Source organism: Parasteatoda tepidariorum, chromosome 8 (genome assembly GCF_982258835.1).
Source record: "Parasteatoda tepidariorum strain Cologne lab strain chromosome 8, Ptep-v5.0, whole genome shotgun sequence".
Lineage (NCBI taxonomy): Eukaryota > Metazoa > Arthropoda > Arachnida > Araneae > Theridiidae > Parasteatoda > Parasteatoda tepidariorum.
In genome coordinates, this window is record NC_141762.1 from 44,529,206 (window position 1) to 44,543,977 (window position 14,772).

Consider the following 14,772-nt stretch of genomic DNA (forward strand, 5'->3'; position numbering starts at 1 on the left):
TAAAATGTTCGAGAAATGTCTTTAGATTCTATTCTTTATCTGAATTAGGTAAACATTCAAATAAATATTCTTTATAAATTTATTTGAATATCTACTAAATTTATTTCATAAGAAGTATTAAAAACAATAAAGGAAAAAAAATGGCAGCGTTAAAATGAGATTTTTCACATATTTATAAATACAAAAGTAATGATTAATTATAGCAACAGGTAAAATAACAAAAAAAAAGAAAAATGACTAAATGTAAGAAATCTTGTAGAGTTTGAAAATACAATAAGTAATCAATTGGACACATTTTTGTAACTTATTTAAAAAATATTTCAGTTAGAGAATGTTTTGGAACTGATAAGAATGTCTTAGAATGGAATACATTTGTAGCATAAAATGGCAATATTAAAAATTCAAGTCAAGACAGATATAAATGTCTTTCATAATGCACTCTATAACAAAAAAAATCGACGCACCAGGAAGGAGTTGTCCGATTGAAACGAAAATTGGTGGATAGGAAGACAATGTACAGAATAGTAAATGATTAAAATTTCAGAACAATCGAATAATTAATTGCAGAGTTACAGTAACAAGTTCAATAAGGTGTTGACTCACCTCTAGCCTGGATACAAGCTGCCACACGGCGTGGCATAGACCGATAAAGCTCCCGGATGGTCTCTTGTGGTATTTTCTGCCTAATTCGATCCAATTGTCGAACGAGGTCATCAACATTCCGTACCAGATGCAATCGCCTTCCCATCATATCCCAGACATGCTCGATGGGAGAGAGATCTGGTGATCTGGCAGGCCAAGGAAGAGTTTGACAAGCTTGCAGACAGTTCATAGCAACACGTGCCGTATGTGGTCTGGCATTGTCCTGCTGAGAAACAAGCCCAGGGCGCTGCAAAAGGAACGGTAGCAAAACTGGTCTTAGGATGTCGTCGACGTACCGCTGTGCAGTAAGTGTACCTCTAATGACGACCAAAGGGGTCCGGCTGTCAAAGGAAATGGCACCCCAGAACATAATGCCTTGTTGAGGGCCGGTGTGGCGTGCAATAGTGAAGGCAGGATCCCCCTCTGCCCTGTGCGTCTTCAAGCACGTCTTCGATGATCGTCAGGACACAGTTGGAAGTGGGATTCGTCGCTAAAGACTATATGTCCCCAGTCGGTATCATTCAAGCCATATGAGTTCAAAACATTCATGCATACGAAATTTCAAAGCAATCGGATGATTGCTTCTTGGAGCGTCGATTTTTTTGTTATAGAGTGTATATACCTGGCACCAAATAGTTTTTGAATTTCGATAATAGCGACATTTTGGGAGGTCTAAAACAGAAATCAAATACAAACTTAAATTACAGTAAATTTTAAAAATACAGTTATTCTAGAAATATTAAGGCAATTCAATGTTACATGAAATTTTTTTGACTAAATGTGTACCAGAGGAAACTACAGTTGTAAAGTTACAGTTACGACAAACTTGAGTCAGAGGAAAACAGTTCGCCAAAACCTTAGTTTTTTTTTTTTTTTTTTTTTTTTTTTTTAAATTTGTAATAGTGTTTAAAAAAAGCGATATTCTGCCCTGGGATAAATGGGTTTTTTTCCGAAATATTCTACTTACATACTTGTATATACAACAATAAAATGTAGTAATATATGCTTGATTGTTACATAGGAAATAATAAAAAAAATGTTTCTGAGAATGAGTATTTTAGACTTTTTTTCTGTCTAATAAATGTACCATGAAATTTACTGAAATGATCTTTTACAAAATGTAATGTAGTATCTTACGCGGTCAGTTTTCATTGCACGTAATCTCTCACCCCCCCCCCCCTCCAAGATTGAAGGGGAAAAGTCAGAAATTCTCTGGTCAAGTAAAGTGACCCGATTGATTTATGATCATTGAAAATTGAGATTGTGCAGATTATTATTATTATTATCTTCTTCAAGTTTGTTCTTCTGTCTCTACTGGTTAAATAATTTTGCACTTGTTTGTCTCCTTTTCTACTGTCATTTAGTGTTTAAACGCTGACGAAGCTGCTTGTTTATAGGACCAGATTAGTAGTATGCCCATTTCTGTAGTTTTATTTGTGTTTAATTCACGTCATTTTGCTTTATTTTACATAACAAAAAAGAAAAAAAAAATTCTCCATCCTCTTTTGAATTTCATATATAGTTTGCTATTTTATTTTACAACCGGCATTAAACTGCCGAACCAATTTTTAGTTCACGACTATCAATCTTCAACACCACAGTTCTGTAATTTTGAACGCAACACAGAAAACAAAGGAGCTCCCGGCTCAAGCATTGGGACAAACTAGCCTTTGTGCAGGACTTTTAGATTGAACTAATTCGCATTTGTGTTACATGGAGAGGAAAACCTCCCATTTAGCCCGGCGTCAAGAGGATTCTAACCCATGATCCGTCTACCACTGAGGATATTTTACGTCAGCACCGTGGTCGGTGCACGTCTTGTAATTGAAAACTGCAATAAATTTATTGTTAATAAATATTCAGGATTTCTAACTGTAGAATCATTTAAGATAAAAAATGAAAAAAGTTTTCTAGCGGTTTTGATTTCTTTTTCCAGAAAACATGAAAATATCGATTATTTTATTGTCTTTGTTCAAGTTTATGTTTTTATGATGGTTTTCCGATATTATTCATGATACAGCTATCAGCATGTCGCCAAACGGTTGACAACTGTCTTTCTCGAAAAATGCTGTATTAGTTCAAATATGGTAATCCGTGATGCCACAGTTGAAAGAAGTCGCAGCTATTCTTCAAAATTTTTATCTAATCAATATCTTGAAGAATATCTGAGACTTAATGCAAAAACAAATAACGTCAAAAGTTCATAAAAGTGTGACAAGAATATTTAAATTTTTTTTAAAAAAAGCATTTCTATTAATATTTTTCTGTTGATATAATTCATTAATGCGGTTGTCATGATGGTTGTTCAATGCTTTTAAGTTTGGCATGTTGTTTTTGTTCACTAAAGATAGGAGCCATAAATGATGTCCCACCTTTCTTTCAACATTTTTGAACCCTTCCACCCCTTTGTCACTAAGTGTTTCATTTCACCTTACCCCCTACTTTTTCACACAGGTCAAGCTACATTATATAAACATTTACAACAAATTACTACAATGTAGATACTGCGTGTTTAAATGACATTTGTGAGAGACGTGGGGGCTTAAGGGGTAGAGTGCTCTTCTCCCTATGAGGTGACCCGGTTTCGAATCCCTGTAATGGCTTGTTGATACGAAGCTCGCACTGATTAAGGAGCTGACGTAAAATAACCTCAATGGTCGACGGATCATGAGTTAGAGTCCCCTTGCTATCAGGCTAACCGTGGTAGGTTTTCATGATTTTCCTCTCCATGTAACGTAAATGCGGGTTAGTTCTATCAAGAAGTCCTCCCCGAAGGCAACTTTCTCCTCAATACTTAATTCAGGAGTTCCCTTGTCTTCTGGATTAAGTTCAAAGTTACGAGGCTACAGAGTTGAACATAGGTAGTCGTAAACTCAAAGTTGGGTCGGCTGTTCAACGACGGTTGTAAAATAAAACAATAATGTTAAACTGTGTTGTTATTTAAGGGAAAAATTTTAGAAACTTATTGTAAAAAATGTTTAATTAGCTGATTTTAACTATTTTAATTTGAAACAAAATGTGTAATATAGCTTTCCTGGTTACCCCACCTCCTGTCATAAACTGTCACAATTTTAATAATCTTAATTCCTTCCCTCCCCTCCAAGTGGGGCATCATTTATGGACGACCCCTCAAAATCTTTTTACTTAGGCCATTTTATAAATCAATAAAATGTATTCGTATTAATTAAAAGTGAAAAAAAATCTAATGTATATATTATGTTTCTATGGTTCGCATGTTGTCATTCGTGCAAAGTAAGCAAAGATCATCTTAATTAATAAGCAAGATAACTAGTTAATATACTTGTTAACAGTAAAACTAAAATGCAATCCACGAGTACTTATGTTTGATTGTTAAAGAAATATTGGAGACTTCGGTGATTTATATCGGATTGTTAAAAATCATTTGAGACTTCGTTGCTTTACGACTCGATTGTCAATATAATTGCCTGGCACAGACTACTAAAGTACAGAATTGTACATTCCTTAATATACAAGTTCATAGTATTTCATTTGAAAATAAAACTTTTATAGGAACTGGTAATCTATATATAATTCTTCATAAAATGCCTACTCCACTTATTGAATTTATTAAAACAGAGGTTTAAGAGAGAAAAATTAAAATATTATTTCCTTTAATCCTAATTTTAAATATTTTTCTCCTGTAAAAAAAATGAATTCATTGCAAACTCCTTCTTTTCATTGTATAAAATGATTATTATATGCGAAAATAGCAAGTAAGAGAACCTGTTATACTATATATTTTTTAACGCATTTTGTATGAAAGGATTGATGTATTGACTAAGGCGCTTTTCTTTTTCTAGTTCCGTGAGGTGCAAGCTGTTGCAACGAAGTTAATAATCTTTAATGTGTTTGATTTAAGTAATTAACAATGTACCTCTTAACGATTCAATATATCTTTTTTTTATTGATCGCTTTAATTTTTTATTACTAGTTACTAGCTCAGAATAACCTCATATTGTAAAAGGTTTGATAGAGTTTTTTTTTTATTTTTTAACATAAACTATTTTTCTTTGATTACATAAATTACATATTTTCTCTTAATTTATGAGTGTTTCTCAACGTTTTTTAATCACTGATTTAGACTTATTTAGCTAAATAAGTACTTGTTAAAATTAAATGTATATATTTACTTTTTGAAAATGGTTTTGAATTTTATCGATTTTATGTTTATAAATTAAGAACTTTAAGCGATAAGAAAAATTTTTTTTATTGCTGCACAGACCCTAATTATGATTTTTTTTCGGGGGAAAGTGGTTAAAAATATTTTTTGAATTCTTAAAAAGAACTTAGAAGGTTTCCTTTTTTTAGTAATTTAGGTACGCACCCTGAAATAGGTAACTAAGCTCAATTTGGCCTTAAGACGCTCTTAGAGCAATAAACAAACGATATGAATCGATAATAATGTTAATATCAACCATATCCATGATCATCATTTGAAAATTAAATTTAATAAATTTTAACGACTGCATAAATAAAGCTATGGCAGACGAATTTTTTTATGGTGTTTTTATTTGGTGAGTTAAATATTCAAAAATGTATCAATTTATCAGTTTCTCTTAGATTGCCATTTTACAGTTAAAATAACTCTCATAATAAAAATGCTTATTAAAATTAGGTAAGTAAGTGCAGTTTAGCCCCAAGACGCTCTTACAGCAATAACAAATTATATTAGTTGATAATAACGTTAATATAAACCATATCCATGATCACGATTTGAAAATTAAATTTGATACATTTTAACGAATGCATAAATAAAGCTATGGCTGACGAATTTTTTTATGAAGTTTCTATTTGATCGAATTTTTTTATGGCGTTTTTATTTGGTGAATTATGTATTCAAAAATGTATCAATTTATCAGTTTCTCCTAGACTGCCGTTCTACAGTTAGAATAAAAAATAACGCTCATAAATTAAAAGTGCAAGATGATTCAAAAGTTCAGCTGATAACGAAACAATATCTAAGGTATGTTCTGATAAGAAGTTCTTTTGATCACTTTACCTTCATATCGTCATGACATTTTTGATGTTGATGCTATGAAGTCGCTCCAGTATTGAAACCAAATTGCATGCATTGCTTGTGATATTTATCTGCTACTGGAAAATTAAATAGTTGTTAATGCGTGTGCTTACACGGTGCAAGTACTGATATTTTTGTTCTTTTCAAATCAGCTGGTTAATTTTAACTTTTCCATGTTTAAGATATTTTTGAAAAAAAATAGAGAAAGGAGGATTGTAAAAAGGGAAAAATCATCCATTCCTTTCTTGTCCCGAAGTATAGTACGATTTTGTTTTTCTATTTAAAAAGTATTTTGTGATAGCAGTATGTAAAAATGACAGTTGTTACATTTAAAAAAAAGTGAAAAATATTGTACGAGAAAGTTGTTCTCAATCTTGTTCTTGGTTATTCAAATGTTATGTTTTTTTAATCGTATTTATCTATACTTAATTTTTGCTACTTGTTTGCACTTAAATTTACTGAAACTTTGTTTAAAAAAATTTTCCCTCGAAGTTTGTTAAAATTAAATATTCTTACAATATATTATTTCTATTTGTTTATTTTAAGTCTTAATTTTGGTTTATTTTTATTATTTTTTTTAGTTAATTTATTATTCTCCTAATTTTCTTATTCTTAAAAAGTATATTGTATTTATAATTTTAGGCACAAGGGGACGATGACGTCGCCGTCAACGTTGAAGACACGAGAGGTAATGGGTTTATGGAAGAATTTTTCGCAGAGGTAAGAATTAACTTTATTAATTCCTTCCTGAAATTTAAAACTTCTTTAATTTGCCTTCTTTGAGTAAACATGGGTATCACATAGCCCATTGATCTGTTCTCTCTCACTTATTTTTACTCCAAACTTAGCCTTTTACAGCTTTTGACCATCTTACCAAGTTTACATAACGTTTTTTGCGTTTGGCGCAGTATAACCGATTTCAGCTCTTGTGCTCTCTGTTAAAGCAATTTTTCACTTTAATGCGGCATCCTGCTCGTAGGTTCTGCGCAAGTTCTTTAGAAAACCGTGGATGCTCTGTTATAACTGCCCTGCGTAGAACTTCAGTGCTTTACAAATTTTTCCCTGTTTCATAGCTTTATAAATTTTTTTTTTTAAGTTTCTTCTTCAGTTTGTATAATATTAAACCTTTTAATTAGTTTTGACCCTACTTTCTTGGAGCTTAGGATAGTTAAAAACATAAAGGAAAAAAATATCTGTTTAATATCTCTTGTTCAAGTTGACAAAGTCTTAAAAATGTCACCATTTTAAAAAGAATAAAAATATTTCTTATAAAGTCTTAATTTTTGTTACAAAAAAAAGTAAAACACCGTGCATAAACAGTACCCTGAAAATAATAATAAAATTGTAAGGTTTATTGTGAAACATTGAAAAGTCATAACAACTTTTTCGTTTCAGTTATCAATAATGTAACAAGCCACTTTTTAAAATTACGATATAAGTTTCCTTTTAATTTATTATCTTTTTTAAATTCCATTTTTGTTTATCGGGACGCCTACAATAGTAGGGAAAAATGCAAAAATATAAAACACTATGATTTTAATTTTATTTATTTATTTTTTTAAAATTTTTTTTCTCTCCATTTGAAACACGTTTTTCCCCCTGCTAATTAGTAGATTTTTAGTGTTTTATGCGGAATATTTGAACTATTGTAATTGAATATGCAATAATACACATGCAACTCATCAAAGAGTCTCCCTCCTAAAGGAAATATTAAGCAATCTATTTTCAACTTAAATAATTCTTTCTGAAGCTTAATAATGATGAATACAGTAACAGTTCAGTAATTTGAGCATAAAGTTAATTTTACATCAAGGGATTATGTATTCAAAATGTTACATGTATGTACTAATGTCAATGATTTCTAATCGTAATTATGAAAATAAAATTTTCAGAAATATACAATATGAATGCAGTCGTGGACCTTTCACTCTTTACCTTTTTGTGGTAGTTCAACGATTTTTATAAATAATTTAACTAATTAGTACAACTGATTTCTTTCAAGTCTTAGTCTTCAGAATGAAAATGCTTGACCTTAAGCTATATTATTTTTCATCAGCAAATTGTATAAAATATAAACGTACTTAAAAGTGTTTCTAAATTCAGCATGTAATTTAAAAAATACTCTTCATTGATTCTAAAGATAGTCAGAAAAATTTAGTGCGTATTAGAAGATAGTTCATTTTCAAATTCTGTTGAAATTAAGGATATTATATATCTTATTTTTATTAGTTCTTCCACCTCATATTCGGTTAAATTAGTTTATCGGTTTCGAAATGAAATGCTTTTATTTAAATTATTCACAATAATTATTTCTAATCCCGTAAGTCCATGTTGATATTTAAAAATCAATAAAATCCTGTCTATATGAGCCAATGATTAAAAGAAGACGCGGAAAATAAGAATAATCCGAAAGCTTCAATTTTTTAACAATATAGTCCCACGTTAAAATGAATGTTTGCAAATCTACCTTCTGAATATACAAATTATTACAATTACCTTTTCATTCGAAAGTACGAAGAAAGAACATATTCGTTCTATCATGGTGTGAACATATATTTTCCGTTATACATGAATAGGTTCATCTTGTTATGCGTGAACATATCAGTTTATGCGTGCAACTTATCAGTTCCGTTGCACGCATTTTGTGGAGACGTAGAAATAAGTCAAAACTTATACTAAACCTTAATTATCTAAAATGTTTTTATCAAAAGAACCAAAATCAGGATAATTCTGAAGTATCCTGAATAAATTGTAAAAGAAAAAAAAGTGATACTTATGGGAAATCAAATGAAGGAAATAAAAAAAAAATCAATTCTTATGTATCTATTTTACAATGAGCTTATTGTACCGAGCAAAGGGATTCGTTTTGTATGGGCATGAATAAAACAGTTCCTAAGAATTCCAAAACTTTATTAACCGAATCTTCTCGAAAATACAGCTATTTCAAGAACACAAATACTCAAATAATTGAGTAGTTGAACAAGACAAAAACTATGAAACCTCAAACAGTTCATTGAACTCGCAGATAAGAACACTATTGTAATCACAAGCAGGCCAATTATTTCGCGGTCCACACTTATTTATATAGGCTTAGAGACGAACCTCGGAACTTTCCAAATGATTCTAGACAATCCTCACATAATTCCGTAAATATTGGTCCTCTCGCTTTGAAACTCGAAGTTTCCAGAACAACCATTGTGCTGCCAAAGTGGTCGCTAAGTTAAAAACAAAATTCACTGGGGAAGAAGGCTAGCTTCGATAGACATAATGTAAACCGGTCCTTCAAGGCTTGATGTGGTCATGTATATAAAGGAAAACGCAACATTTAGGGGCTCACCAGAAAAAGTTTTTGAAACGGATTTTCATCCTACTCTCCTCCCCACCACTATTGGGGTTGGGAAAGATTGGAGAGGAGATGAAAAATTCTCCTTTTATTTATTGTTGGTTTGTTCTGCATTTTTGCACTATTTATAAACAATACTGTACTATTCATTAAGATATTTCGTTTAGAATACATTTATATCATCCGCGTTGATTAAATCTTTTAACATATGATATAAAAAGACAGAATAAAATGGCGGTTAGCGGGAGACTGCATACTTAACCATAATTCAGAGTTATCCAACAACCAGTTCTCAGATGACATACCTCCTGACTGTCACTTTGCTGAATCTTGGTACATATGATGCTTTGCTATATCTGATTATATTGATCGCAATTTAAGTTGCTTTTCTGTTACAGCATTCGGAATCGAGCAGTTCCTCTTGTTAGTTACGCATTCGAAGAGTTGAACTTCTTCCTTCTATATTCTTTGGCTAAGTACCACCAAGATTATTGTCAAGTCGACAAAAACATCAACAAGCCAAATCTTCCATCAAAAAAAAAAAAAAAAAAAAAAAAAAAAAAAAAAATGAGGCGTTATTTTTCTCTCTAAATTACCTTAGAATTACGAAACTTTCTTGCAAATTTTCGAATCTAACTGTTTATTTAGAGTCCTTCTGAGATATTTAGCCTCATAACCCAAGAATATTCACAATATTATGCATATATTTACAAATTTGTAACATCATGAATTCTGATTGTTTGCTTGTCAATTTCCCCCCTACTCCTACTAAGAGTAAATAATCAAAATATTTATTGAATAGAATTAATTTCTAAATTCTAATTTATTTCTTAAATTTTGCTCTGAAATATGATGAAATTTAGATTTCTGAATTTTTCAGCTCATATCTATTTTTCTTTTAAATTAATTTTTACTTCATGGCATTGTAACATTTTCACTTTAGCAATTTAGTATTCCTGCTAAATTGATCGTTAAAGTTAACGACCGACTCTATAATATAGCCATAAAAAATAATGACTTTGTTTTAAGTTTATGAGTTTAATGGATGTGGAGTTAAATGAATGACTTTTTCTCGTAACTCTAGCATTATACAACGTTTATTATTTTTATTATTAAATAGTTAGATTTTATTTTAAAAATTAAAATCCCATTTTTTGCTATTTTATTAAAATGTAGATTAAATCTTTTTAGTTTCTAGTGTAATTTTATATAAAGGTAACTTTTCTAATTTTTTTAACGTTCTTTTAGAATTTAATTCACAAACATCTTAGACTGATTCAGTTTTCTGTAAAAGTTAATTAAAACAACCTAGAGAAAATATATTTATGTTGCGTATTAAGTTCAAACAACTTAGACAACTGTACTTCAAGCATGAATATCCAACTTCACAGTTTTTAATTGGAGATACTCGTTGCAAAAATGATATATTTTATCGCAGGGACGTAGGTTTTTACTCAAGGAGTTAAACCAATTTTTACCCTTTCGCATTATTTTTACCACGTGAGAAGTGCGGTATAGCCTAATATGGCTCTTTGCACTAGAAATAACAACTAACTAACAATATTTGACAATGTGAAAAATGCGCTTGCTGTTAAAAGTTACTGAAGTTAGCTATCGTTATTGATCTGTATTGTGAAAACAGTTGTAAAAAGGCTTAATCTCAAAATTTTCTTTTTTGAAAACTATTCCATCGATTTCGTTCCAAATATCAAATTTATTCACGTGCTAGCCACCGACGCCCCGCTTGCTCGCCATTTTAAACAAGTAGAGCTTCTAGAATTTTGAGATTTATAATTGTACAGAGTCATATATCAAAACAATAGCGTAATTATAATAAACTCATTTTGCTCAAGTGAACGTGGATTTAATTTTTGTCTCTTACTTATTCGTATGGTTTCGTGGTGAATTTTTTTATTAAAATGTTTAGTGCAATACATGCTAGCATTAAAAAAAAGATACTAAGTATCTCAATGGCTTCTTTGATGGATAATAAACCAAACGAGCAACTTCGTCAAAATCAAACTGTGCCCTTAATAGTTATTATTATGCTATTCAACGAATTTCAAATGCAAAGGTTTTTTCGCCAAAACGAAACAAACCTTAAACTGCTATAAATTTCTTTAAGTTAAGAAAATATACAGATCTAAGAGAGCAAACAAAAAATTTTAAAGCAAAACATAAACTTAAAAATAAAAAAAAATGTAGCTTAATGACACTGCTCAAAAACGAAAAGGCAGCATGACCATAACGTTAAAAAAAAAAATCAGTATTTGACACGTTTAATTGCTAATTAAAACAAACTCAACTTGACAACTACTTTTGTTTAACTTTTTTAAGCCTCGACAAAAAAAAATTTGCTTTTAAGAATTTGACTTTTTTTTTAATATTTAGAACAATTAGTTGAGATTTTTACTGATCTAATTTTAAGTGTGGTACTCAAATATATAATTTATGTACGTTTGGGGCATCTACCCTCTGTTGGTACCCAACCTCTCATAATCTACTTATCGATTACAAGGACCTGATGTTAAGCGACTGCTTTTTCTAATTGTCAGGCACACAAACTTTAATATCCATGATTAATGAGTGCGATATGTTACTCATTAATCATTGATATAAAAGTTATCGTACATTAACGACATATATCGTTATAATTGAAAATTATAGTTAGTGTGAAATTATCTTTAGAGAACAAGTTTTACTAAAAATGCAATTTCTTATATATATCTTCCAATTGTTAATTTCAGAGATAAGAAAAAAAATTCAAAAAGAAAAGTTGCGGTGCAAACTTATGTCCCGTTTCATGACTGAACTTTTGGTGCCAAATTTTTCAGATTGCGTTTACTCCCATAATTTAAAAATTTATAACTGTATATTGTGAAATTTAGATTCACTTTTCGACTGAGGACAGTGAGTGCAGGGACAAAGCATGTGTACCAGAGGTCGGATGCACCCCTCCAAATCTACGTGCTCTCCAGCCTTGCCAAAGAGCCTTACACGGCGAGGAGGAGCTTGATACCATCAGACCAATTCAAGTATGACGTCTACGCCTTTCAGCCTTGGAAAAGATATGTGGTGCCGGAGGGAGTGAAGTACGTGATCATGACTGTTCAAAAAACTCCCTTCACGTTGGACATTACAGGCGATAGCTGCCAAGTGACAAATGAGTACGATTATCGGGCCCATCGTGATTTTAAACGTAAGAGCTATGAACTCCCTCCACCCACGCCAGTGCACATGCTTGAGGAAGCACCTCCTGTGAAAAGGACGCGATTCTGTTCATCGCCTCCTGCTAAAAAGACACGAAGCAGTCCACGACGACCTCTTCCTCCTGTGTTTGTTCAAGAGGCACCCACGCCAATGGAACCTTCTACATCCTCGGAGAAAATTAGTTGTCCGCCTGCACCAGAGTCCATGCCAACACCTTGTTCATCTGCGCCAGAACCCTTGCAAACACCTTGTCCACCACCTTCTCCTCCACCCGTGCCAGTGCACATGCTTGAGGAAGCACCTCCTGCGAAAAGGACGCGATTCTGTTCATCGCCTCCTGCTAAAAAGACACGAAGCAGTCCACGACGACCTCTTCCTCCTGTGTTTGTTCAAGAGGCACCCACGCCAATGGAACCTTCTACATCCTCGGAGAAAATTAGTTGTCCGCTTGCACCAGAGTCCATGTCAACACCTTGTTCATCTGCACCAGAACCCTTGCAAACACCTTGTCCACCACCTTCTCCTCCACCCGTGCCAGTGGAACCTCTTGCAAGCTCGGAGCAAATCTTTCTCGTGCCGACGCCGCTGCCTCCCTCCTAGGATCCAGTGACTAGCCAAAACACTGGTGAGGACATGCCTCTGCTGGTGGATCTGATATTGACAGACATGGAGAATCAGCTCTTTGACCAAATGATGTTCGAGTTGGAGGTAGGCAGCTCGGACCAGGTGCCGGACGAATATGAGGTCATCTTTAAAGAGCTACAAGAGGTGTGCCATGCATGCGAAGGTCAACGCCAGAGACTTGTGAGATTCTTCAGGAATGGAGTGAAGTGCCGATGGATCTAACGAAGAAGAGAGGGACCAGATCCAGCAGCAAACAATCGGCTGTCCATTTTGTTGAGCCTCTGGACTTGTGCACAAGAAATGTAAATATTGTAAATAATAGTTTTGATAAATAAATGATTTTGTTTTTAAATGTTGTTGTTTTATTTTTAAAAAAAAAATGGGAAAATTACAAACTAAAAAAATTGAACTTTGCTTAAGATAAATTATTTAACTCGGGGTGGTTAATATAATTTTTATTTTAGTATAAGCTCTGAATAAATCATCTACAGCATTGAATTCGATTATTGATCATTAATATATATTACGTAAGCTTCTAACCATGATAATGTCAGCAAAGGGAAAAAAATTGGCTCCTTATTATTACAAGTGCAGTTTTGCCTTCGATTTTTAATTTAATTCACATATAGAACTTATTCTTTCGTAAGTCATTGGAACCATTAAGATAGCATATTAGTATTTTTTATTAAGTTGTTAATTTAATTTGTTCCCTATAAGAAACTTTTCAAAAAATATACTGTGCGCAAAGTAAACAACCCTGAATAACCTTTGATCTAATGACCGGACCTTCACATTCTAGGACTCAAACTTGATGGTTCGATGGGTTGGCCTCAAATATACTAATTAATTAGTGTAGACGATATTTTAAGTTACAAAATCAGACACAAAATCGTATTTTCTCTAAACAAACATACTTTTTTTTTAACAGAATCGGATTTCAGACTCCCAAAATATAGGGAGTAGCCTCAATCTGAGAAATATGGTCTCAATAGTTTGATCAGGAAAGCTCTCCAAAGTTTGGACCTCTTAATGTTAATTTTACTCTATGCGTATTTCAATATATCTCCAGAACCTTTTAGCGAATTTAAAATTTTTTCGCACAATTATTAAATTAGTTTATCCAAAGATAATTTCAAGTGAAAAATAACTTTTAGTAATTATTTATTATTTTATAATGGGGAAAAGTTTTTGAATTTTAAGGTATACAATTTTTAAATTATTTTAAAGAATGCAAATTTACATGGCAAAATCGGTCAAATAGTTCCTGAGATATTGAATTTTAAGAACACGACTTATAATATTATCTTACAGTACTATCTAATAATATATTATCTAATAGTATTTATGCAGTTCATTAATTTTGCCGGTGTTTTGACAAAATCATATTTCTGATGCCAAAATGGCCTACCCTGATATTCATGAAAATATGAAACAGAATTCTCACTGCGAAATCCAAAGTCTTTTACGTTTGTTCTATTTCCTTAAGTTATGCGCATATATATTATGAAAGTTAGTATTTCAAGCTTAACAGCATACTTTATTTCCTTTCCAATTTTGCAGCTTTAGAAATTTCAATTCCGCATGAAAAATAGTTACTTAATTCGCAGATCTGTGCTCAACCCGTCATTTAAAAGTGGCTACACTGTCTCCAGTCCGACAGAGTTAAAGGGAATATGAGAATTTCAAATACAAGAGGAAACACTGGAAGGTGGGTGTAGAGGGGGGAGAATGTGGGGATCCTTCCTCATCTTCTGCAGGATGCTCTCAATCTGTCTTCCCTTCCGATGTTCGGAGTTGCATTGCATTAGCATGTCGCGTTAAAACGAATAGCGGCTCTTGAACTCGATTAAATCAAAATGTAAAATGTCTTAGAAAGTCGCCAAAAATAACCGGAGACGGTGTTATCCTCTGAGCA

General features: G+C 32.2%; 1 protein-coding gene across 9 annotated transcripts in view; it reads left to right on the forward strand.

Moving 5' to 3' along the window:
• The window catches only part of LOC107457020 (syntaxin-1A), a 165,305-nt gene that overhangs the window by 39,547 nt on the left and 110,986 nt on the right, over nt 1-14,772 (forward strand). For 2 of the 9 annotated variants that reach the window (XM_071181451.2, XM_043055245.3), the window contains exon 2: nt 6,323-6,400. In XM_071181451.2, coding sequence (XP_071037552.1) covers nt 6,323-6,400 — 78 coding nt within the window. Of the gene's footprint in view, nt 1-5,651; nt 5,941-6,322; nt 6,401-11,770; nt 13,210-14,772 lie in introns of those variants that run through there. The other 7 variants (XM_016064573.4, XM_087150196.1, XM_043055254.3 and 4 more) reach the window with 7 other exon arrangements.